This window comes from Desmodus rotundus, chromosome 11 (genome assembly GCF_022682495.2).
Source record: "Desmodus rotundus isolate HL8 chromosome 11, HLdesRot8A.1, whole genome shotgun sequence".
NCBI classification, from domain to species: domain Eukaryota; kingdom Metazoa; phylum Chordata; class Mammalia; order Chiroptera; family Phyllostomidae; genus Desmodus; species Desmodus rotundus.
Window position 1 is genome coordinate 45,212,514 of NC_071397.1, and position 25,783 is coordinate 45,238,296.

Below are 25,783 nucleotides of genomic sequence, written 5' to 3' on the forward strand. Positions count from 1 at the left end.
CTCCTTTAGCAGTAGGGAAGGAGGCGGCTCCTTGCAGTGTGTTAGTTAGAAGAGTTTATTGAGGGAAACTTACATTGAGGTGGGTCTTGGGTGGCTTCAAGACAAAATGGATCCCTATCCCTCTTGGCATGTGCCAGAGAATTACAGAGAACAAGATGAGATAGTCACGGATACTAGTGCATGGATGCTACCACGTATGAAAATTACTTCACCTGCCTGACCGGGTCAGAACAACAGGCTGTTCCAGGAACCAGGAGGTAGCAGGAGACAGGGGAATGGGTTCTGGTAAATCAGAATGAACATGGATTACAATCAGTCAGTGTCTAAGGGGAGTTTGTGGTAAGAATCTTCTTTCTGGCCCTGGGACTAGCTCATGAGTCAGACTGAGGTAATGCCATGGAATTGTCTCTCCACAATGTGGAACACCTCAGAATATGAAGTTCTTCAGTGCTATTAATAGGCATGGCAACATGGATAGTTTTTCAGACTTTGTGCTTCACTCTGGAGAAAGAATATGGCATCTTGAATTTCTTCATTGGGTAACTTAGAACCCAGTTATGTGAACACCAGCTGCACATATCACGTTACTTGAGTTCAGCATCAAAGTTATAAATGAAACCAGTCACATGTTCTTTCAAAGCTACTGCTAGTCAAAACAAACATCCAAATAAAACAAAATAGTATGAATAAATATGACCATAAATCTTTTTATTAACTCTCTGGTTTGGGCTCTTAAAAACCTCACTTAGCCCTGACTGGCGTGGCTCAGTGGATTGGGTGTCACACACGCAAATAGAAAAGATCCAGTGGGATTCCCATCAGGATACATGCCTGGGTTGCAGGCCACCGCCTGGGGATAGGGGCCTGCAGGAGGCAGCAGATCTGTGTTTCTCTAGCACATCAATGTTTCTCTCCCTATCTTCCTCCCTTCCCCTCTCTCTAAAAATAAATTTAAAAAATTTTTTTTTGCCAGATGGCAGAATTTTATGGTTTTATCAACACAAATACAATGTGTACACAATCTGTCTATTCATTTTCTTCGCTGCACAATCACATAGGTGATGTGATGCCAGCTGGGCTGCTCTTTTCACAATGGCATTGCCGTTCTTTGAGGAGATGTGAGTAATCTCAGCACAGTAAGATTTGTTGCACATCAGCGGCACTTCAAGCTCCTTGCGGCTGTCTGTGGATCAGTAACTTCGGAGAGCCACGGGGCAGCATCTGCTTTGTTTTCTTGTTGCTCCCATAACCAACGTTGGGCTTCAAGATCTGGCCTTTGAATCTTTCGGCGCACCCTATTGTCAATACCTCTGGGTTTCTGACAGTTCTGCTTAATTATGACATCGGTCTGAGTAGTGCCGGAGGAACTTCTTGGTCCTCTGTTTGACAATCGGGTTTCACCAGGGGTCTGAGGGCAGCCGTGGTGTTAAGTAAGAAATGGCTGCCACCTCCGTAGACAGCACAGAGGAAGAGAAACGTGGCGTGGGAGGCCTGATGAGACTAAAATCTTTAGCAAAAAAAAAAAATCCGGTTTAAAAAACTCATTTAAAATTCTTAGTTGTAGTCTACTCAGACTATATTAGCTAATGCATGTGTACTTGCTGTATTCCAGATGCTATACTAGACACTTGCTGTATTTGTAAGTTTTGATTCTAATGAAAAAATCTGTACTTGCAGCTTTTAAATAATACAGCGACCTCAAGGAGAAGTGGGGTCAGTACAAAAACCGTAAGCATATAGAGTCTACAGACCAGTGTTCTTCGTAGTTTTATGAACTAAAAACCTTGTAGAATTTTTATTACTGTTTTAAAGAGGCCACTGGTGTTTTCAAAGGGGCTGTGTTCCACTTGGTCTGTCTCTGACGTCTACTAACCAATAAAACCGGTCTTATTCTGCTGCTGTGGGAAATAAACAAAAACGGAAAAGTAAAAACTTTACAGCTTCATTCGGTTACCTGGACAGTTATGGGGTAGGGAGAAGAGTCCCTCATCCATCGGTTCTTCCAAGCGTTCCTGGCCTCAGCCCCGGCCCCCTCCTCGGAGCGGAGCACCTGCGGACTGCAGAAGGGGCGGACCAAGTCACCCGCGAGCGGCTGGAGGCGGAGTCCCGGGGATCGGGCACGGGTCTCTGGCGAGACGTGCAACCGGCGGCACGCACCGCTCGAGTTCTCGCGGGCTCTGGGAACGTGCGCAGGCGCGGGGTGCGCTGGACGGAAGCGATGAAGGTGGCGTCGGAGCGGTGTGCTGACAGGTCCCCGGCTTTGGGCGTGATGAGACCAGGAGAGGAGCGACCTGTGGAGGGAGGCGCCTGCGGCAGCGTCTCTGAGTTGGAGCTCCTGAAGCTCTGCGCGGCGGAGCGCATTGACCAGGCGGCGGACCGCCTTGGGGCCCTGAGTCACTCAATCTGGAGCGAGCCCGAGCTGGCCTACGGGGAGCACCACGCCCACAGCGTGCTAACGCGCTTCTTCCAGTGCGAGCCACCGGCCGCCTCTTGGATGGTGCAGCCTCACTACCACCTGGCCACGGCCTTCCGCGCGGAGTGGGAGACACCGGGGGTCCGGGTGTCACCGAGCCCACTGCACCTGGGCTTTCTCTGCGAGTACGACGCACTGCCCGGCATCGGGCACGCCTGCGGCCACAACCTAATTGCCGAGGTTGGAGCGGCGGCGGCACTGGGCTTGAAAGGGGCTTTGGAGGGCCTTCCCGGGCCGCCTCCGCCGGTAAAGGTGAGGGGGGTCCGGGCGTGGAACTCCCATCACCTACCCCAGCTTGCACCTACACGGGACTGGACGGACCTGGCGCGCATTCCCTGCGCACCTGTTCCTCCCGCCCCGGGACAGGTACAAGGGAGGGTGTTAGGCGACCTAGACTTGCCTGTGCCTGAAGGCAGAACCCCTGGATACACACACACATATACACACGTGTATATATTATTGATTATGCTATTACAGTTGTCCCATTTTCCCCCTTTGCCCCTCTCTACCTGATACCCCATTCTGTCCTGCAGTTCCCCCCCCCCTTAGTTCATGTCCATGGGTCCTACATATAAGATCTTTGGCTACTCCATTTCCTACACTGTTCTTAGTATCCCTCTGTCTATTCTGTAAATGCCAATTTGTACTTTTTAATCCCTGAACCTTTTCCCCTATTTCCCCCTTCCCCCTCCTAACTGGTAACCCTCCTATGATTCTGTTTCTGTTCTGCTTGTATGCTTAGGTGGTTTTTTTTCAATTCAATTGTTGATAGTTGTGAATTTATTGTCATTTTAATGTTCATAGTTTTGATCTTTTTCTTAGATAAGTCCCTTTAACATTTCATGTAATAGTGGCTTGGTGATGATGAACTCCTTTAGTTTACCTTGTCTGGGAAGAACTTTATCTGCCCTTCGATTCTAGATGATAGCTTTGCGGGAAGAGTAATGTACATTGTAGGTCATTGCTTTTCATCACTTTGAATACTTCTTGCCAGTCCCTTCTAGCTTGCAGTTTCTTTTGAGTAATCAGCTGACACTCTTATGGGAACTCCTTTGTAGGTAACTATCTGCTTTTCTTTTGCTGCTTTTAGGATTCTCTCTTTGTCTTTAACCTTGGGCATTTTTATTATGATGTGTCTTGGTGTGGTCCTCTTTGTGTCCATCTTGTTTGGGACTCTGTGTGCTTTCCGGACTTGTATATCTATTTCCTTCACCAAATTAGGGAAGTTTTCTTTCATTGTATTTTCAAATAAGTTTTCAATTTCTTGCTCTTTCTCTTCTCCTTCCACACCCCTATCACCCCTATGATTCAAGTGTTGGTACATTTGATGTTGTCCCAGAGGCTCCTTAGCCTATCCTCGTTTTTTTGGATTCGTTTTTCTTCTTGCGGTTCTGATCGAATGTTTTTTTCTTTCTTTATGTTTCAAATCATTGAGTTGATTCTTGGCTTCATCCACTCCACTGTTGATTCCCTGTAAACTTTTTATTTCACTAAAATGTAACCTTCATTTCTGCCTGGGTCTTTTTTATGCTGTTGAAGTACCCAATGAGTTCCTTGAGCATCCTAATAACCAGTGTTTTGAACTCTGCATCTGATAGATTGCTTATCTCCATTTTGTTTAGTTGTTTTTCTGGAGTTTTGTTCCGTTCTCTCATTTGGGCCATATTTCTTTGCCGTGTCATTTTGGCAGCCTCCCTGTGTTTGTTTCTCTGTGTTAGGTAGAGTGGCTTTGACTCCCTGTCTTAGCAGTATGGCTTATTGTAGAAAAGTGCACCTGTAAGTTGGATGGGGCAGAGACTTAGGTAATCATCAGGGCAGGGCAACCTGTGTGAACCAGGTTGATGGAATCTCAGATACAGTGTGGCACTCTGTGTCTCTGCTTTGGGGAGGGCTCAGAAAGGGGACAATGTGGCTGCCTGGCCTCTGGAGTTTTATCCAGGAGGAAGCTGTCCCCTGGCACTTGTCCTGATGCCAGACACTTCAGTTTCTCCCTGTATGCCACCAGTGCCCTTTAAGCTATTGCCGTGGTGCACCCTGGTGTTGGAGCCCAGAAGGAGTGAGTCTGCAGGCCCTAAGTTCTAAGTTCATTGTGGTCCCTTTTAGAGGGGATGCCTGAAAAATCCTGAAGTTTCTTCTGCTGCCCCAACCCCCACTGGTGTTTATGGGGACTTACCTTCCTGGCACTGGAACCTTAGGTTGGGTGGTCTGGTGTGGGACTGGGATTCCTCTATCCCCGGAGGTATCTCTCCCTATTTTTATTCACCACAGATGGGTGGGTGCCCATTTTCTGGTTGTCAGACTTTCAATTCTGGGTGATAGTTGTTTGGTTTTTTAAAATTATTTATGTTTAGAGAGAGGGAAAGGGAGGCAGAGAAACATCAGTGTGTGGTTACCTCTCGTGCACTCCCAACTGGGGACCTGGTCTGCAACCCAGGCATGTGCCCTGACTGGGAATCAAACCAGGGACCCTTTGGTTCACAGGCTAGTGCTCAATCCACTGAGCCACACCAGCCAGGGCAAGTGATAGTTGTTTTGTAGTTTAGTTGTAATTTTCGCTGTGGTTGTGTGAGGAGACAAGCCGAGTTTACTTAGGCCTCCATCTTGACTGGCCCAGCCTGGTTTTCCTTAGGGCTTATTTTTGGTAACAGAGGCCACCGGAATTTGCTGATTAGGTTGTGCAATCTCTAGTGGAAGTGCTTATCGTAGGGAAATATACAGCCCCTCTTCATATTAGGCTCCCCCCAAATCTTTTGTTTGTGGCAGTTGTAGGATGTTATCAGTCATTAAAACTACCAGACCTCTGGAAATATACCAAAAACCTGGGAAGTGAATGAACATTTACGGCATAAATTAATTGATCTTTCAGTTAGTGTTTATTAAATGGTTTTAATAAATATCTCAGTTCTTTAAATAGGGAAATTTCATTTATGTTTATCATAGGGTAAGTTTAATCTCGTGTTACTCTTTTCCCAGGTGGTAAATTCTTCATTCTGTGAGCTAAGATGCAATCATCTCCACTCAGGTTAAGGGAAAGGCTAATGTTTTATTTTATTCTTTAGTCCATGTTTTCCAATACTAGTAACCTTTCACTTTTATCCTAATATTTCCATCTTTTGTGACTTTTTCTGTTTAGCTGCCTTCTCTTTTCTGCCCCTGGGGGTTTGTTTTTATATCTGGTTAGGTTTTAGTTTTGTTTGATATGGGGCATTCTTTGCCAGTGCATGAAAGCCTGGAGAGATGTAGCTTTAACCAGGTTTATGAGAAGTTCAGAGAAGTCAGCAAGATTTAACTTGAGAAGTCATCAGATACATGATCTTGAAAGTATATTAGTTGTTTATAGATCATTTTTCTTTGCTTTAAAAATTGTTTGAAGGAGTTAAACTTAAATATCAAAGTAAAACGTTTATTCTGCAAAGTTCTCTGTTGTTTAATTAGGTGTTTGGTAACCAATAAATCTCCCTAGTTGAACTGTTGAAATCAAATTAGTAATTTTGTGAAATAGCTGGCTCTTTCTAACCGCAGTCTTAAGATTTATTTAATGCTCTTCATGAAGGATTAATGAATTAAATTCTTTTAACGAGGTAGTTCGGTAAGGAACAGGTCTGAACATCTAGTCCCAGCTGTCCCTGAAAACCTGCTCTGTGACCAAGAGCAAGAGTAGACACTTGACCCTATGCCTCAAAACCACCCTCCCTAAAATAGTGATACAGATTGCTTGCCTACCTCACATGGTTGTTGTGAGGAAAACTAATAAGTAACTGGAAACTTCCTTACAAATAAAGTGCTTATGAATTATTATGTACATATACTAAAAGACTTAGTCAAGAAAAAGCTTTAAGAAATGAGTAAAAAATGTTGAGGAACTTAGTATATAGTATTTATCTTTTTCATTTTTGTCAGGAGTTATATAAAATTGAGTTGTAAAATTAGGAAAGGTTTCCTGTAATAGCTTTAGTACATACTTCACACCAAATTGTATAATAATGTAAATTAAAACTCGTGATTACTTTAGCACCATCGATGTATGCCCAGGCATTATTTAAGTGTCAGAGAACAACACATCTCTCCATAGTTTAAGCACCATAATGTAGATTGTGAAAACATGTGCAAGAGATGCAAGGGAACTTGTTTGATATTTGCCTACTAGGATTTTTTTTTGTTTTGTTCTGACACAGGTATTTCCTTTTAGGTAATTGTCCTGGGAACTCCTGCAGAAGAAGATGGTGGTGGCAAAATTGATTTAATTGAAGCAGGGGCTTTTAAAAATCTTGATGTTGTCTTTATGGCCCATCCATCCCAGGAGAATGCTGCCTATCTGCCTGATGTGGCTGAACATGAGTAAGTAATCAAATTGCAATAAACTTCTTAGTGGAAAACAGACTGTTAGAATACTTTAATGTCTTTTTTTTTCTTTTAGAAGAACGGAAATTTATTGGCTCATAGTTTGGAGACGTGAAGTCTGAATTCAGGTGACAGGGCCAAGGTCCACCTGGGACCTGTAGGGGAGGATCCTTCCAGCCTCTTCCAGCTTCTGATAGCCCCAGAATAATTTTTGTGTCAGCATAATTTTAATCTCTGCCTCTGTCTTCACATGGCCTCCTCTCTGACTCTTCACACTGTCTTTCCTCTATGTCTCTAGAACACTTTTATGTCTTAACTGGAGACTAAAACTCCATATTTATAGATCTGAAAAGTAAATTGAGCCCTGGCCAGGCGGCTCAGTTGTTTGGAGCTTCGTCCCATACACCAAAAGGTTGCAGGTTCCATCCCCAGTCAGGGCACATACCTATGCTATGGGGTTCAATCCCTGCTCCAAGCACAAACTGAAGGCAACCAATCAATGTTTCTGTCTCACATAGACTTTTCTCTCTCTCTCCCTTCCTCTCTAAAATCAAGTAAAAAGAAAAATATCCTCCAAGTGAGAATTTAAATAAATAAGTAAGTAAATACATAAATAAAGTGAATTGAAAGATAATGATACTATGTCTTCATTTTCATTGGATCATCTGGTAAGCCTCTTCCAAATGAGATTTCATGATATTCATAATTGGGTTATTAAAATAGTACCTAAGAAGCATAAGAATAGCAAATGATATGTTGACGCTTATATTCTATTTTGAAATGAGAGTAATCTGGTTTCTGGAAAATAGCTTTTGACATGATTTGTAACAGACAGCTTTATTAGATATGGGAAGAAAACACACTTCTCTAGTTTACTTATTTTAATTTGAATTTTGTGCAAAGAAGATAGATTCCTGAGCAATAATACAGAAGCTGACTAGCCATGGATTTCAGTGGAATTTGACGACTTATGCTTTTCCGATGTGTCTGGTGCTAAATCCTGTTTTTGATTGTTTGCTATGTAGAAAAGCTCACTTTTGGGGGTATCTAGGAGCATGCATTATTGAAGTGGTTTGAATTTTGTGGACCCGAACATTCAACCACTAGGGCTTGTTTTCAGAGGGTGCCTGTTATACCTGTTTCGGTATCTTTGTTGTTATCACTGGGAATTGGTACTATAACAGTAGGAAGAATCTTTCAACTCTGGTTTCAGAAGTAGAGTACACTAGTACACCTCTGGAAAACCTTAGTGATCTGAAATCTCTGCCAGTGCCTCTGGCTAGAAGGGGCCTGCAGGTACAGGCAGGCTTCCCAGCCCATTAGCTTTCTAGGACGTAGGGTTAGGCTTCTTGGCCTTGATCCTGAACTCAATCCAGTTGGCCTCAGACCTATTCTTAGTGTCTGGCTTCTTAGGTTTTTTATTGGCCGTCTTTTCAGATGGAAAAGAGAGCAAGAACAAAAATTAAAATTAAAAAAAATTACTTATCTGTTCATCCTAATAATCTCTAACAGTAAATAAGATGTCCCTGTTCCCACATCTAGTACCTTTTCTAGAGGTAGGTATCCTTCCAGGGCTTTTAGGTGTATTTATGGACATTAGTAGGTATATATATAAATTAAATTTTAAAGGAGGGTTTACACCCTGAAGTATTCTGCTAAACAAGTTGTTAGTCTGGTTATTGCTTTTTAAAATTAAGCAATATGTCTTGAAAATCATTCCATATCATTTTGTTTGAATATATGCTTTTAAAGCCAAAAATACTAGCACTGATACAAAACATTAACATTTATTTTCTTGTAGTTTATTGTGCTTTTATTGTACATAGATCTGAACCATAGAAGAAATGTGCTAGAATCATTTTCTTAAAGGACATCCTTTTGCATTCTATAAATTTATCTGTTAAATTCCAGTGTTCTGTTAAAATTCCAGTTTCAGGGTGATGGTGATAAGATAGAATTAACAAATATTATAAAATCTTAAAAATGTATTTGGGTGCTCTTACTTGTTTTTGTTTTCCTGACAGCATGTTTGAAATCAGTCATGAAATGCCGTGAGCACAGGAGCATCGTGTGGATTCCTAAATCTAGCCCATTAAAAAAAATAGAGTCAGGAGTGGCTCTTTATCATTTAAATGTGGGTACTACTAATCAGTTGGGCTTTAAAATATTTCCTAAGCAAGTCACCTTTATAAATAACTAATATGCAATCCTCTCACTAAACCTTTTTTTTTTATTGTATCTGAGTAGTTAGACTGGTATGAGAACTATTTGACAGTACCGGTGATACGGGTATTTTGGAACATTAATAAAATGTTGGTCAGAAACAACTAACTTAATACTACAGTATCTTATGTTAGTATAATCTGATTTCCAGAGTTTGTCCTAATCCATTTCAAATGTCACCTTTCTCTTTTCTTGACCTTCCCCCACCCTTGCGACAGAATTATCTGAGTTTTTGCAGACCTTTGGTATAGAACCATCACAATGAAGTAAGGAGATAGGAGTCATCTTTTTTGTAATTCTAGCACCTAATACAATGTTGTATATTCATTTGCATTGAGTTATGTACAAATTTAATTTTGTATATGCAGTTGATTGATCACAGTTTCTCTTTTTCTCTCTTTTTTTGGAATGCCTTCTTTGTGTCAGTCACTGTATTATATAATAAAATACTACAACTAAGCTACATACATTGTTGTTATTGCTACAAATTATTTGCAACAAAAAATTCTAACAGTGTGAATTAATTTGAATACTAGTTGTGTAATTCTTACTACTTGGATTTTCTTTAGTGATTTTGAAAAAAGTAATTCCAGATGCTGTTTTATTTCCTAGTATGACTGTGAAATACCATGGGAAAGCATCTCATGCTGCTGCTTACCCCTGGGAAGGAGTAAACGCAGTAGATGCTGCTGTTCTCGCATACAACAATCTGTCTGTGTTAAGACAGCAAATGAAACCAACCTGGAGAGTTCATGGTATGAATGTCAAATATTTTGTGTAATAGGTGGTGCTCCATATACTTCAATACAACGTAATTAATATTTGATTTTTTTAATTGAAAACATTTTATGTGCTTAATACGAATATTCCAGAGTATGTAAACATTGTCAGAAATTGAATAACAGGATATGAGGAAGTTTGTCTATCTGTGGGTAAGAAGATAAGAAAGATTATTATTAAACAGAAATGGAGCCCTGACTGGTGTGGTTCAGTGGATTGGGCATTGTCCTGCAAATTGAAAGGTCACCAATTTGATTCCCAGTCACGTCACATGTCCAGACTCTGTGGGCCAGGTCCCTGGTTGGGGGGCGCGTGAGAGGCAACCAATCAATGTTTCTCTTGCACATCAATGTTTCTGTCCCTCTCTTTCTCCCTCCCTTCCCCCCTCTTTAAAAATAAATAAATAAATCTTTAAAAAAATGAATGGTCATTTTGAGTATTACAAGTCAGTAGTTTTATGTAAAGACCTATGTTCCTTCTGTGGTCATTTCAAAGTTAGAACTTGATTTTCCAGTTATCCTGTCTCTTAATGATAACAAAATTTTGTCATTTCCTCAATTTAAAAAAGTTACAGTTACTGGTTTTATTTACTCAACTGCTGTTAATCCTAAGTAGCATCTTTTAAAAATTATGTGTATCACCTTAACATAAATACAGTAATAAAGTACTGTCTTGAAGGTACATACAAATTTATTTTTAGTTTGCTTTCTTATGAATTGGGAAATTATTATATCTTGATACTTTTATACCTATTTTTTACCTGATTTTGCTATAGATGTAAATTAGTTTATAACCACACTTTACCAATCTCCTACATTTATTTAAAAGGAATAAGCAGGAATATATTTAAAAAATACTTTTTAAAAACAGTTCATATAAGATTAGATTTTGCGTATCTATTTTAGTTACAAATTTGTTTGTTTTTTTAATATATTTATTGATTATGCTATTACAGTTGTCCCATTTCCCCCCCCTTACTCCACTCCATCCTGCCCACCCGCTCCCTCCCACATTCCCCCCCTATAGTTCATGTCCTTGGGTCATACTTATAAGTTCTTTGGCTTCTACATTTCCTACACTATTCTTACCCTCCCCGTCTATTTTCCACCTATCATCTATGCCACTTATTCTCTGTACCTTTCCCCCCCTCTCCCCCTCCCACTCCCCTATTGACAACCCTCCATGTGATCTCCATCTCTATGGTTCTGTTCCTATTCTAGTTGTTTGCCTAGTTTGCTCTTGTTTTTGTTTTAGGTGTGGTCATTAATACCTGTGAGTTTGCTGTCATTTTTACTGTTCCTAATTTTTATCTTCTTTTTCTTAGGTAACTCCCTTTAACATTTCATATAATAAGGTCTTGGTGATGATGAACTTCTTTAACTTGACCTTATCTGAGAAGCACTTTATCTTCCCTTCCATTCTAAATGATAGCTTTGCTGGATACAGTAATCTTGGATGTAGGTCCTTGCCTTTCATGACTTGGAATACTTCTTGCCAGTCCCTTCTTGCCTGGAAGGTCTCTTTGGAGAAATCACCTGACAGTCTTATGGGACGACCTTTGTAGGTATCTGTCTCCTTTTCTCTTGCTGCCTCTAAGATTATCTCCTTCTGCTGAATCTTGGGTAATGTAATTATGATGTGCCTTGGTGTGTTCCTCCTTGGGTCCAGCTTCTTTGGGACTCTCTGAGCTTCCTGGACTTCCTGGAAGTTTATTTCCTTTGCCAGATGAGGGAAGTTCTCCATTATTTGTTCAAATAAGTTTTCAATTTTTTGTTCTTCCTCTTCTCCTTCTGGCACCCCTATAATTCGGATGTTGGAATGTTTCAAGATGTCCTGGAGGTTCCTAAGCCTCTCCTCATTTTTCCGAATTCTTGTTTCTTCATTCTTTTCTGGTTGGATGTTTCTTTCTTCCTTCTGGTCCACACCGTTGATTTGAGTCCCAGTTTCCTTCGCATCACTATTGGTTCCCTGTACATTTTCCTTTGTTTCTCTTAGCATAGGCTTCATTTTTTCATCTGGTTTTCAAACAGATTCAACCAATTCTGTGAGCATCTTGATAACCAGTGCATCCGATAGGTTGGCTATTTCTTCCTCGCTTAGTTGTATTTTTTCTGGACTTTAAAGTGTTCTGTCATTTGGGCCTTTTGTGTGTGTGTGTGTGTGTCTTGGCGTGGCTGTTACTTAAAGGGGCGGAGCCTTAGGTGTTCACCGGGGCGGGGTAACGCTGGTTGCTGCACTGTGAAGCTGTACCTGGGGGAGGGGCCGAGAGGGAGCAATGGCGCCCGCTCAACTCCCCTCCGGATTTCAATCTTTCACTCCGCTACCCACAATCAAACTGGGCCCCTCTGGTGCTGGTTCCTGAGTGGGTGGGCTTGTGCACGCCCTAGGCCCCTGTGGGTCTCTCCAACGACCTCTCTTGTGAGGCTGGGAGTCTCTCCTGCTGCGCCCACGGGCGTTTTCAATCAGAGGCTTGAGGCTTTATCCCCCCCACCCCCAGCTGGAGCCCTGGGTTGCGCAGTCTGCTTTGCTCCCTGCCGTTTGTCCGGTTTATCTGTGCGCGAATGTGGGGCCGCGGGGTGCTACCTGCTGCTCTGCCTGCCCTGTTCTCTGCCACTCTGAGTCTGGCCCTCTTGGTTTATCTGCGCGAATGTGGGGCCACAGGGACTGCTAGTGGTCAGACTCCCTGCCCCTTTTGTCCCACACTCCGCCAGTCTCTGTCCCGCCACAGCAACATGAGTCCTCTCCGCCTTGGCTGCCCGTCTCGGCCCCTCCTACCAGTCTGGATGAATGTTTATTTTTTATTTCCTTGGTGTCAGACTTCCTTGCCGTTCGATTTTCTGTCAGTTCTGTTTGTGCGAGGAGGCGCAGTGTGTCTACCTACGCCGCCATCTTGGTTCTCTTCTTTAGTTACAAATTTGAATGGATGAATCTTCCTTCTCTGTGTAGGTACTTAGTGATCTTTGACACATTGTTTTCTTCTTGGCATGAAAATTGTTTTCCCAGAGCCAAATGCCTTTTAAAATACTCATGGGATTCTTGAAGTACAAGAGTAATTATAGAACTTTACACCATCGGGTTTTTTTCTCACGTCAAAAGTTTATCAAAATGTACAATTGTAATATAAGCTACTGAAATAAAAGTATTTTCCAGAAGGCTTAATATAGCTATAAAATTTCTAACGCTTTTTTGTAGTCAGGAATCATAATTTCTTATAAATTCCTTAGAATAAAGTACATATAGACAATTATTTCTTTTCCTATTAGCCAGAAAGTATCACCCTATGGAATATAGAAACTTTTGTTGTACAGTGAAATCTTTGATTGGTATATGTGTGAAGCAAATAAGTTTAAAATATTTTTTATGCACATATTGGCTGAAAAACGTTATGGGTGTATTTAAGCTTAAAGAAATGGTCTCCAGGCTCCAAGCTCAATTCCAGTAATTTGGTTCTTTTTATAGGTATAATAAAAAATGGTGGTGTAAAACCCAATATCATTCCCTGTTATTCTGAATTAATCTACTACTTCCGTGCACCCTCAATGAAAGAACTTCGAGTTTTGACCAAAAAGGCAGAAGATTGCTTCAGAGCTGCAGCTTTGGCTACTGGGTGCACAGTAAGAACTTTTAAGACTTATTCTGTATTATAATTAGAGGTATATATGTGGGCTGGGATTGTTTATATTAAGTTAGATTAGCACCTTAGTTGCTTTTTCACCTGGTGATGTCGTCTGAATGTTGATGTGAAAGTCTTCACTTACTTTACTCAATGTGTGCACAGGGCAGACTGTAGTCATCTTACCACACAGTAATTGGAATAACTGATACTGCTGAGGTAGAATTCCTGCCTTTTTGCAAGTTATATCCTTCCTTATTGGTAGTTATGCTTTTAGAATTGCTCTACATAGTTTCTGTAAAGGAAATTTTGTGGCAAAATCAGCAAAAGCTATTTTTTGGCTAAGTTCTAGATATGTGTAGTATAAATACTTAGAGCTTGCTGGAATGAGAGTTAAAACAGACACAGAAGTTAGTCAGGAGGTGTCATTCATTTGCACCATGAAGTCAGGAACACTTGTGCACACGGTGTGATGAGTTACAGAATGACGAAAAGTTTGCCCTCCTGGGAGCCAGCAGTCTAATTGGAGAGACAAGATCTGGATGTGTGTTTCCCAGGCTCACTGATTTTGTGGTTTTTGTAAACGTTATTTAATATCTCTTGGCCTCCATTTGCTCAGTGAAAAATGGAGATAATCTAATCTACTTCAGGATTCTTCTGAGAATTAAATGAGGTAATGTTTCTGAAGAGTTATGGTCTAACCCTCATACATAACATAATGCCTCATTTTTCTCTGCCCTCATTAGACTGGAGATGTACGATTTATTCAGAGAAGCAGCAGTGTCTCAGATAGTAACGGTAATTCTCAGACAGGATATGTTAAGTGTCCAAAGAGTAAAAGATTAAGCATTTACCCCTTGTTTATTTATAATTATAAATATCTAAATGTGCATTTAGAAAATAAATACATGAACTATTATCATTAGGTTCTATCTCAAAATACAATATTCCCTTAAGATAAGATTCATTGGTATTGGATTTAAATTTATATTTTAAATAGTCTTTGAATAACTTTTTATATTTTGGCTGACTTGTAACATCTCATTAGGTTATCATTGTTTCTAATTTATGAGGTCTGTTCAGAAGGCATCCAGCCAAGCAATATGAAAAGTAGAAACATTTGCCCTGGCTGGTGTGGCTCAGTGGATTGAGCACCAGCCTGCAAACCAAAAGGCCGCTGGTTTGATTCTCAGTCAGAGCACATGCCTGGGTTGTGGGCCAGGTCCCTGGTAGGGGGCACGTGAGAGGCAACCACATATTGATGTTTCTTTCCCTCTCTTTCTCCCTCCCTCCCCCTCTCTCTAAAAATAAGTAAATAAAATCTTTAATAAAAAAAATTATTGAAGAAGATACAAGAAACATTGTACATAGGACAATGACACCTCAATCCCCTTCAAAGTAGGCACCTTGAGGTGTCACACAGTTCTCCCAGTCACCATCAGCTGCCCCATCATATTTTCCTGAATCTCATCAATGGTCAGATATCTCTTCCCTTTCAAAGGTGATTTTAGTTTTAGGAAAAGCCAGATGTCCCAGGGTGCCAAGTCTGGGCTATAGGGGGGCTGGGTCACCTGGGTGACATGATGTTTCTCAAAAAAACTCTGCACTAGACCTGATGCATGAGCTGGCATGTTGTTTTGATGAAGCTGCCAATCACCAGTTGCCCATAGCTGTGGCCTTCTGAATTATCCAAATAGTTTCTGCAGAGGAATGTTAAGCTTAATGCAAAATTTGATGCAGATTCATTTCTCTACTCGCTCAGGCATTTTGAATGCTACAGCCATACAGTACACGTGCTCACTCAATGATGTCTACCCCTCCACTGACTAGTACAGTGAAGTCATCACTGTTCACACATGCACATTCTAGTCCACTCTCTTTGGCTGTCAGGTTACATCAGTGTCACACAAACCATTCTCATCATATTAACAATGACTGGACTTTCCAGATAAACCTTGTAGATGTTAGAAGAAATGTCATCCCTGCCATTTTATAAGTGGCTTTTGCTAATGTTCTAGGTATTATCTTTAGTTTGAGGGAGTAGTGTCCATTTTGATTTAATCAGACTAAATTTGTAAATTGTGAATCTTCTTTCTCTTAGAGTACTTTTACTCCTTTCAGACCAGGCCGTGGTGTCAATATCAGTTTGTGTGTGGAATATTAGTAGGGGATGGTGAATTTGAGGTTTTTATTTCAAAATATGTTTCTAATTTTTTATTAGGTAGAAATTAAAGGTGGAGCACATGATTATTACAATGTCCTTCCCAATAAAAGCCTAAGGAAAGCTTATATTGAAAACGGGGAAAAGCTGGGAATAGAATTCATTTCAGAAGATGACGCAGTTTTGAATAGCTCTTCAGGTAATTAAGTTCTTTGTTGTGCTATTTGAGGAAGGGAAATATTATCTTTTATTGAATGGTTTTATTAACACCTTTGAAGGTATGGAGGTATTGCTGATGTTTTTAACAATATATTCCACAAATTTAATGGCTAGGGGAAGGAAATTAATAAACTCTTTAGTGAATGTAGAATATCAAATGATATTTGTTTTTAGAAATAGCTAACATACTTTTTGCTTTATATTCTAAATATTTTTAATGTTTAAATGTGCTCAATTCTAATTTTTTATTTTTCAATTACAGTTGAGATACAATATTATATTAGTTTCAGTTGTATAACCCAGTGATTGGATATTATATGACTTAATAAATGATCACCCATTAATTCATTCTTAGTCATCAATATGCAGTCTACTAAGTACTCAGTTATATGGGGTCATTTCCATTTCTGAGAACTAACAAGCAACTATTAAAATTTAAATAATCATAAGTGTATTAGGGGTTATTTTAGATTTTTCTTTTAAAAACATTACTAATACATTTGCATCTTAGAGATTGATCTCCTAAAATATAATAATAGATGTTGACGAAGTAGACTGAGAAACACTTGGTGATAAAAATGGGGTGCCACTGTCATTTATTAAGAGAAGGAGTTCAAGAGAATGAGCAGGTTGGGGTGTGGAGGGCTGGTATAAATGATTAGTATGTTAAATTTGAGATGCTTACAGGATTTCTAAGAGGAGTGTCCAGTAGCCTATTGAATCTGGAACTCCCCAAAAATGTTTAGGTTGAATATTTAGAAGTTGTCAATATCTGAAAAGTAATTGAAAACAGTTGGTGAGGTTGCCAAAGAAACCCTAGGTATCAATCACTAACACTTAGGAGACAAGCAAAGGAAGGGATCTAGAGAAGGAGACAGAGAGCAGTCACAGCAAGCCGAACAGTCAGGAGAGAGGGCAGTCGTGGAAGCCAAAGCAGTGCAGAATTTCTAGAAGGGAAGGAGCCATACATAATGGCAGGTGCTAAAGAGAAAGATTGAAAAAGATAAGATCTAGTGTCCATCCAACTAGCAATTAGAAATACATGTTGTCTTACCTTCCCAAGGATCTACTGATTTTGGAAATGTTAGTTTTGTGGTTCCTGGGATTCATCCCTATTTTTACATTGGATCTGATGCCTTGAATCATACGGAACAGTATACTGAAGCTGCAGGTAAGTGTTACTAGAAGTGAATGTTTTGGCATGTTCTCTGTTTTTGTAGAAGTAGATGCCTTTCTGATTTACTTTACTTTCTGGTTTACTTTAGCCTATTATTATTACATTACTTAACATCACCTCAGAAAGCACTATATTGTGGGCAGTGGAGAGGCAATTTAAATATTGAGAGCTAACTTTAAAACTAATAAATTAATTTATAATAAATATGGAAGTATTTTAATGTATTTACTCTACCTTTTAGGATCTCAAGAGGCTCAATTCTACACTTTGCGTACAGCCAAAGCTCTGGCAATGACTGCGTTGGATGTTATTTTTAAACCAGAGTTGCTAGAAAGAATCAGAGAGGACTTTAAATTGAAACTTCAAGAAGAAGAGTTTTTAAATAGAGTATAGTAAAAGGAAGTTTTAGGAGCCACTTATGAATCATTAAGAAGTGGTAATGATTTTTTTCCTGTAATCTTTTTTGATGAATGAGGAGGGCATGCTTATTTTTCAGTCTTAAAAGAGTCAAATTTCTCTTAGCTTAAAAGTGAGAACATAGTGTGGAGAAAATACATTAACTTATAGCTAAAATTAAAATTTTCACAAATTATATTTGATGGGATGGTGATCTTTCAGGAGCTGGTATATGGTGCCATTTCTTAAACAAGCTAGATAATGCATGGTATATCAGTAATAAGAGTTTATAAATTCTTGTGTTGTGTAACTATATTTCAAAAGGTCCTAGAGGTTTCAAACCTTATATTCAGAATTGACACAAGACTTTTTCTGCAATAGGGTGGTAAAATTGTTTTATAAAGTAGTTTTAAAGTTCAAGTTTTGAATTTAGGGGAAGTTGATTTTGATGTCTATGTCCATTTTGATTTAAAGAATCTTTTCATTGATGATAAAAGTAGGTTTTTAATCAGAAATGCTGTGGGTAACAACCAGAGACTTAGGTAGAAAGAATAAGCTTTAGTTTTACCATTTGAAGAAAGAATAAAATGTTCATTTTTTTAAATATAACTAACCCTGAGAAATGGCATTAAAATGTTATTCCTAATTCCATATTACTGCAATAGGAAAAATTATAGATGCATAATACTGGACTCTTCCTGTAAGGTATTTACTTGGTAGCCTAGTGTGTTCTAAGAGGACTTAATGAGAGAAGAACAATGTTTACTTACCTTGAATGTTAATGACATATCACCACTCAGGCTTCTATTCAAAAGCCAGCCTGTTCAGCCTGGCTGGACAATATTATAGTTTACTGAGTTTGGGGGATAGAATTCTAAGCTTCCTTAAACCCTGTGCTGGCCCAGTATTAATTTTAAAGTAGTATAAGTTTTTTCTGGTTCTTACTATAGTGTGAATTTCTTTTTTGTTTTTGTTGTTGTTGTTCCACCTATTTATGCATTCATTGGTTTATTCTTTTTTTAATATATTTTATTGATTATGCTGTTACAGTTGTCCCATTTTCCCCCTTCACTCCCCTCCTCCCTGCACACCCCCTCCCACTCACATTCCCCCTTCTCTTTTAGTTCATGTCCATGGGTCATATTTATAAGTTCTTTGGCTTCTACATTTCCTACACTATTCTTACCCTCCCCCTGTCTATTTTCCACCTATCATCTATGCTACTTATTCTCCTTACCTTCCCCCCCTCCCCTTTCCACTCCCCTATTGATAACCCTCCATGTGGTTCTGTTCCTGTTCTAGTTGTTTGCTTAGTTTTCTTTTGTTTTTGTTTTAGGTGTGGTCATTAATAACTGTGAGTTTGCTGTCATTTTTACTGTTCCTATTTTTTATCTTCTTTTTCTTAGATAAGTCCCTTGAACATTTCATGTAATAAGGGCTTAGTGATGATGAACTCCTTTAACTTGACCTTATCTGAGAAGCACTTTATCTGCCCTTCCATTCTAAATGAAAGCTTTGCTGGATAGAGCAATCTTGAATGTAGGTCCTTGCCTTTCATGACTTTGAATACTTGCCAGCCCCTTCTTGCCTGGAAGGTTTCTTTTGACAAATCAGCTGACAGTCTTATGGGAACTCCTTTGTAGGTGGCTGTGTCCTTTTCTCTTGCTTCTTCTAAGATTCTCTCCTTCTGCTGAATCTTGGGTAATGTAATTATGATGTGCCTTGGTGTATTCCTCCTTGGGTCCCACTTCTTTGGGTCTCTCTGAGCTTCCTGGACGCCCTGGAAATCTATTTCCTTTGCCCGATTAGGCAAGTTCTCCATTATTTTTTCAAATAAGTTTTCCATTTTTTGTTCTTCCTCTTCTCCTTCTGGTGCCCCTATAATTCAGATGTTGGAACATTTAAAGATGTCCTGGAGTTCTTAAGCCTCTCCTCATTTTTCTGAATTCTTGTTTTTCATTCTTTTCTGGTTCCATGTTTCTTTCTTCCTTCTGGTCCATACTGTTAATTTGAGTCCCAGTTTCCTTCCCATTGCTATTAGTTCCCTGTATATTTTCCTTTGTTTCTCTTAGCATGCATAGCCTTCATTTTTTCATCTAATTTGTGGCCAAATTCAACCAATTCTGTGAGCATCCTGATTACCAGTGTTTTGAACTGTGCATCCAATGTGTTGGCTGTCTCTTCATCACTTAGTTGTATTATTTCTGGAGCTTTGAAGTGTTCTGTCATTTGGGACATTTTTTTTTTTTTTGTCTTGGCGTGTCTGTTACTTAAAGGGGCGGAGCCTTAGGTGTTCACCAGGGCGGGGCAACCCATGGAGCTGCACTGTGATGCTCTACGTGGGGGAGGGGTCTGAAAGGGAACAGTGGTTCTTGCTCAGCTCTCTGCCGGTTTTCAGTCACTTCCTCTGCTACCCACTAGCAAATTGGGCCCTTCTGGTGCTGATTCCCGAGTGGGTGGGCTTGTGTGTGATCTGAGACCCTGTGGGTCTCTCCAACCAACTCTCCCGTGAGGCTGGGAGATTCTCCTGCTGCTGCCTCAACCTCCAAGGAGTTTTCAATCTGATTTGAGGCTTTATTTCCCCACCCTGGAGCCCTGAGATTGTGTGGTCTGTTTTGTTCCCCCCTTGTTCCTCCCAGTTTATCTGTGCGTGAATGTGGAATCTTGGGGTCTGCCAGCTGCTCCTTGCTGGCCAGCTGCAGCCTTGCCCGCCCTGCTCCACAATCCTCTGTCTTGCTGGGTCCGCCACCTGCTTCCTTGCCGTAAGTCCTCTCCGCCCCAGCCGCCCATCTCCACCCCTCCTACCCATCTGGATGAATGTTTCTTCTTTAACTCCTTGGTTGTCAGACTTCCATACAGTTCAATTTTCTGTCAGTTCTGGTTGTTTTTCGTTTTTAAATTGTTGGTGTCCTTCTTTTGGTTGCGTGAGATGGCACAGTGTGTCTATCTACCTACACCTCCATCTTGGCCGGGAGTCCCATAGTGTGAATTCCTTGAACATGATAAAAGAATGTGAAAAAAGTATCTGGTAAAGCAAATATTTTAAGCTGTGAATAGAGTAAAGCTTCAGAATACTTTATTTTAACAGGAGTCCTCAAATTTGAGGGTAAATATTCCAAAATGGAAGGTGAAGGAGAGAAAAGTGATCATTTGGCCTCTGCTATAAGCAAGTCACTTGGGCCCCTCTGATCCTTCAGTGGTCTGTTGGGGAAGTCAAAGTGAATCACTTATATTTACAGTCTTCTGCACCTCAAATTCCTAATAGTTTGGGGGAGTGTTGCTTCTTGGAAATTGTTTATCTTCTATATCACAGTTCTGCAAACTACAATCTAGTTTCACAAGCAGCCTGATTTTATACAGCGAGCATGCTAAAAATGATCTTTACATTTTTACATGGTTTGGTTGGGGTGAGTAGAGAAGGAACAGAGACCAGATGATATGACCTCAAAACCTAAAATTACTTACAGCCTAGTCCATCACAAAAAAAATATTTGCCAGCTTCTGTCCTATATAACAATAAAACAAAACCTGTTTCTCTTTGACTTACCTCATATAATCAGATGTCCTCCTAGGATAAAACTTCAAGTCTCTGAACTGAAAACATGGGGAAAAGGGATGTAGATGGCAGTGCCCTGACTTGACAGTGCAGCAGTTCATCCTCCTGGGAGTTTTCAGAAGTTTACTTTTTTTTGCACTTACTTCTGGGATACCCTGCTACCTTAAGACTTTGCCCTAGTAAGCCAGTCTTCTAACTTTTCATCTCAACTTTCGGAAATTGATCCTCTATGCTACCCTTTGTCTGATTATTTATAATCTCAAAAAGTCATGGTTATTACATATTTTATATACAGGGGAGGGATCAACAAAGGCCTCAGGCTGAAAAGTGGAATGTCCAAGACCTCTGGTTTCCTAATGGTCAATTTTATAAATTTCTCCACTGTAAGTTTTAAATTCCTCCACTCAGAAATGTTGTTTTATTTTCTAAAGCCTTGATAACATTGTAGAACAATGACTATTAACTGGTATCCTAACACACTAATACTCTCCCATCTTTTCTGAAGTATCACAAGTTAATTGTTACTCATACAAAGTATTTATATTTTTCTTGTGATTAAATTACTTTTTAAAACAAATTAGAGAAAATTCAAGATTAGCATTTTAGAGACTTCAGGTAAAGATGGAGGCATAGGTAAACACAGACCACTTCCTCGCACAACTACAGCAAAAATTACAACCAGACTACAAAACAACTATCATCCAGAATCATTAGAAAATTGAGCTGTGTGGAAGTCCAACAACTAAGGAATTAAAGAAATCACATTCATCCAGACAGGTAGGAGGGATGGAGACACAAAATGGGTGGTCCCATACACACATGTGGTAGATAAAAATCTGGAGGGATACCTCAGGAGTGAGGGATCCCAGCCCCACACCAGACCACCCAGCCTACGGTTCCAGCACCAGGAAGGTAAGTCCCTATAACTTATGGCTATAAAAACCAGTGGGGTATGGGGTGGCAGAAGAAACTTCAGGATTCACAGGCATCTCCTCTAAAAGGGACCAAAATGGAGTTAGGACTTAGGGCCCACACACTCACTCCCTCTGGGCTCCAGCATTGGGGCAATAGCTTGAAGGTCATCGGTGGCATACTGGGAGAAACTGAAGTGTCTGGCATCAGGACAAGTGCCAGGGGACAGCTTCCTCCTGGATAAAACTCCAGAGGCCAGGCAGCCACATTGTCCCCTTTCTGAGCCCTCCCCAAAGCAGAGACACAGAGTGCCACACTGTATCTGAGATTCCATCAACCTGGTTCACACAGGTTGCCCTGCCCTGATGATTACCTAAGTCTCTGCCCCATCCAACTTACAGGTGCACTTTTCTACAATAAGCCATACTGCTAAGACAGGGAGTCAAAGCCACTCTACCTAACACAGAGAAACAAACACAGGGAGGCTGCCAAAATGACACGGCAAAGAAATATGGCCCAAATGAGAGAACAGAACAAAACTCCAGAAAAACAACTAAACAAAATGGAGATAAGCAATCTATCAGATGCAGAGTTCAAAACACTGGTTATTAGGATGCTCAAGGAACTCATTGGGTACTTCAACAGCATAAAAAAGACCCAGGCAGAAATGAAGGTTACATTTTAGTGAAATAAAAAGTTTACAGGGAATCAACAGTGGAGTGGATGAAGCCAAGAATCAACTCAATGATTTGAAACATAAAGGAAGAAAAAAACATTCGATCAGAACCGCAAGAAGAAAAACGAATCCAAAAAAACGAGGATAGGCTAAGGAGCCTCTGGGACAACATCAAATGTACCAACACTTGAATCATAGGGGTGATAGGGGTGTGGAAGGAGAAGAGAAAGAGCAAGAAATTGAAAACTTATTTGAAAATATAATGAAAGAAAACTTCCCTAATTTGGTGAAGGAAATAGATATACAAGTCCGGAAAGCACACAGAGTCCCAAACAAGATGGACACAAAGAGGACCACACCAAGACACATCATAATAAAAATGCCCAAGGTTAAAGACAAAGAGAGAATCCTAAAAGCAGCAAAAGAAAAGCAGATAGTTACCTACAAAGGAGTTCCCATAAGAGTGTCAGCTGATTACTCAAAAGAAACTGCAAGCAGAGAAAAGGGAACCCTAGTACATTGTTGGTGGGAATACAGACTGGTGAGGCCACTATGGAAAACAGTATGGAATTTCCTCATTATAGAAAACTAAAAATGGAACTGCCCTTTGACCCAGCAATTCTGTTGCTGGGATTATACCCTAAGAACTGAAACACCAATCCAAAAGAACCTATGCACCCCAATGTTCATAGCAGCACAATTTACAATAGCCAAGTACTGGAAGCAACCTAAGTGCCCATCAGCAAATGAGTGGATCAAAAACTATGGTACATTTACACAATGGAATTCTATGCAGCAGAGAGAAAGAAGGAGTTTATACCCTTTGCAACAGCATGGATGGAACTGGAGGGCATTATCTAAGTGAAATAAGCCAGGTGGTGAGAGACAAATACTGTATGATCTCACCTTTAACTGGAACATAATCAACAAAAGAAAAAAGCAAACAAAATATAACCAGAGACATTGAAGTTAACAATCTAACAATAGCCAGAGGGGAGTAGGGAGAGGTGTTTACAGGAACTACTATAAAGGACACAAGGACAAAATCAAGGGGGAGGGTGGAGGTGGGGGAGGGAAGAAAATACAAACAAATGTAATTGAATAACAATAAAATTTTTTTTACAAAAGAAACTGCAAGCTAGAAGGGACTGGCAAGAAGTATTCAAAGTGATGAAAAGCAATGACCTACAACCTACACTACTCTTCCAGCAAAGTTATCATCTAGAATCAAAGGGCAGATAAAGTGCTTCCCAGACAAGGTAAAGCTAAAGGAGTTCATCATCACAAAGCCACTATTATATGAAGAGTTAAAGGGACTTATCTAAGAAAAAGATCAAAACTATGAACATTAAAATGACAAATTCACAACTATCAACAATTGAATGTATAAAGAAACTAAGCAAACAAGCAGAACTGAAACAGAATCATAAATATGGAGATCATTTGGAGGGTTATCAGTTAGGAGGGGGAAGGAGGAGAAGGGGGGGGGAGTTCAGGGATTATGAAGTACAAATTGGTAGGTCCAAAATAGGGGGATGTTAAGAACAGGATAGGAAATGGAGTAGCCAAGAACTTATGTGCACAACCCATGAACATGAATTAAAGGGGGGTTTTCCAGAAAGAATGGGTGTACTGAGCAGATGGGGGCATAGGAGGAAAATTGGGACAATTGTAATAGCATAATCAACAAAATATATTTTTTAAAAGATTAGCATTCTTTTGTTTCCCTTGCATCGGGTAATTACCTTTGTGTGAGCGAGCAAGTTGGGGAACTGTGGCTGCCATGCTGGAAATAGGAGAACTGCACCAATGCCGTCTGCCACAGCTTGTGGTGAGGAACTAATATTGATGTACCACTAAGATTTGGATCACTTTTGAGTTTCTGTAATATTTCTTTCTCAATTTTGGAAAAATTTTGTTCCAAATAAGGATTTACTCATTGGAATATGTCATGGAATTATCATGTTGGAAAAGCGGTTAAGAACTGATGGTCTATAGTCTATCTAGAGGTATAGTTTTTTCCACATCTTGATGTTTTCCATTATTTTACTTAACAGTTTTTTAATGTAATTCTGATTTAAAAATAGCTGTTTACTTTTTATATACCAGTGAATTAATTGAACTATATTATACTACAAAGTGTGTATAAATACATAAGTAAATGCTAGAGTCAAATTCTCATGTCCAGAGCAACCACCTATAGCAAGTCTTTGTTATGCCATTTGAATTCAGGATCAGGAGAGTGCTTCCTTTTGTAGTGATAGTTTTTCCTGTTGGAATGAACTTCTTACTTTACCCTCATACTCCAGGGGCATGTTTTCTAAATAATTGTGCTAAATTTTCTTAAATGTTTATTCTTGGCTTAAATTATTATTGTTGGTTGGTTGGTTGGTACATTTTTTATTAAATTTCCAAAGATTTTGAAAGACAGCGAAGTATTAGGTTATAGGTGAACAATGTACTTTTAGAAGGGTTATATTTAGCTCTTTATACTTAAGAGATGAGTGCTTATTTTTAGAAGGTTGACAAATGAATAGGACTTCTAAAATTTTGTAATTTTGTATCTTGTTCTTGAGGAAGGAGTCAACTAAGTTTTTCTCCCAGAATTGTTAAGGGACAAATGACTCAGACGAAGTTCTGGTAGGCGAAGTGGAGTTTATTTACGCATGCAGACCCAGAGGAGGCAGTCTCCAAATTCTGGGTGCTAGGGTAAGGCAGAAGCCTGTTTATATAGGCAGGGGGCTGATCACCACTATTGGTGTGAAAATGTGGGGCAGAGCATGGCGTGAAGTGGGAAGCAGAAGGCGGAAGTTAACGCGATGGCTTGTGGCTTGGCAGAACTTTTTAAAATGGGGTTTAGCTTTCCTGTCACATTCCTCCCTTTTGATGCTAAAAGGCATTCTCGGCTCCTTTAGCATCACCATAGAGCTGGCTATAGTCCTGGGCATCAGTAGTCTGCTGTAGTTTCTGGTACTGATGCTGATAATTCTGAAGGACCAGCACCTTAGCTGCTGCCCTATGAGTGACTGTGGCTTCTAGATTCTGAACTAGGGTCCGTAGGATGCAAAGCCCTAAGCTTATCCCCAGAAGAATTATGAGTAAGGGGCCCAGGATGGTAGTACCCATTTTAGCCACGCCTCTGGGTTGAGTCCTAGACTCCAGCTATCAAGTTCTTGGGCCCGCCCTTTTATATTTTCTTTTAGTTCCTTCACCCTTTTTGTTACTATGCCTGACTGGTTTACAAAATAGAAGCATT

The 25,783-nt window shown here is 40.1% G+C and overlaps 1 protein-coding gene across 4 annotated transcripts in view; it reads left to right on the plus strand.

The window, feature by feature from the left end:
* Nucleotides 1-2,212: 2,212 nt before the first annotated feature.
* The window catches only part of PM20D2 (peptidase M20 domain containing 2), a 47,197-nt gene continuing 23,626 nt past the window's right edge, over nucleotides 2,213-25,783 (plus strand). For 2 of the 4 annotated variants that reach the window (XM_045188572.3, XM_045188571.3), the window contains exons 1-6: nucleotides 2,213-2,725; nucleotides 6,663-6,811; nucleotides 9,650-9,792; nucleotides 13,277-13,431; nucleotides 15,652-15,790; nucleotides 16,874-16,981. In XM_045188572.3, the coding sequence (XP_045044507.2) occupies nucleotides 2,219-2,725; nucleotides 6,663-6,811; nucleotides 9,650-9,792; nucleotides 13,277-13,431; nucleotides 15,652-15,790; nucleotides 16,874-16,981 (1,201 nt within the window). In that variant the 5' untranslated portion in view covers nucleotides 2,213-2,218. Of the gene's footprint in view, nucleotides 2,726-6,662; nucleotides 6,812-9,649; nucleotides 9,793-13,276; nucleotides 13,432-15,651; nucleotides 15,791-16,873; nucleotides 16,982-17,228; nucleotides 17,617-25,783 lie in introns of those variants that run through there. The other 2 variants (XM_024551709.3, XM_045188570.2) reach the window with 2 other exon arrangements.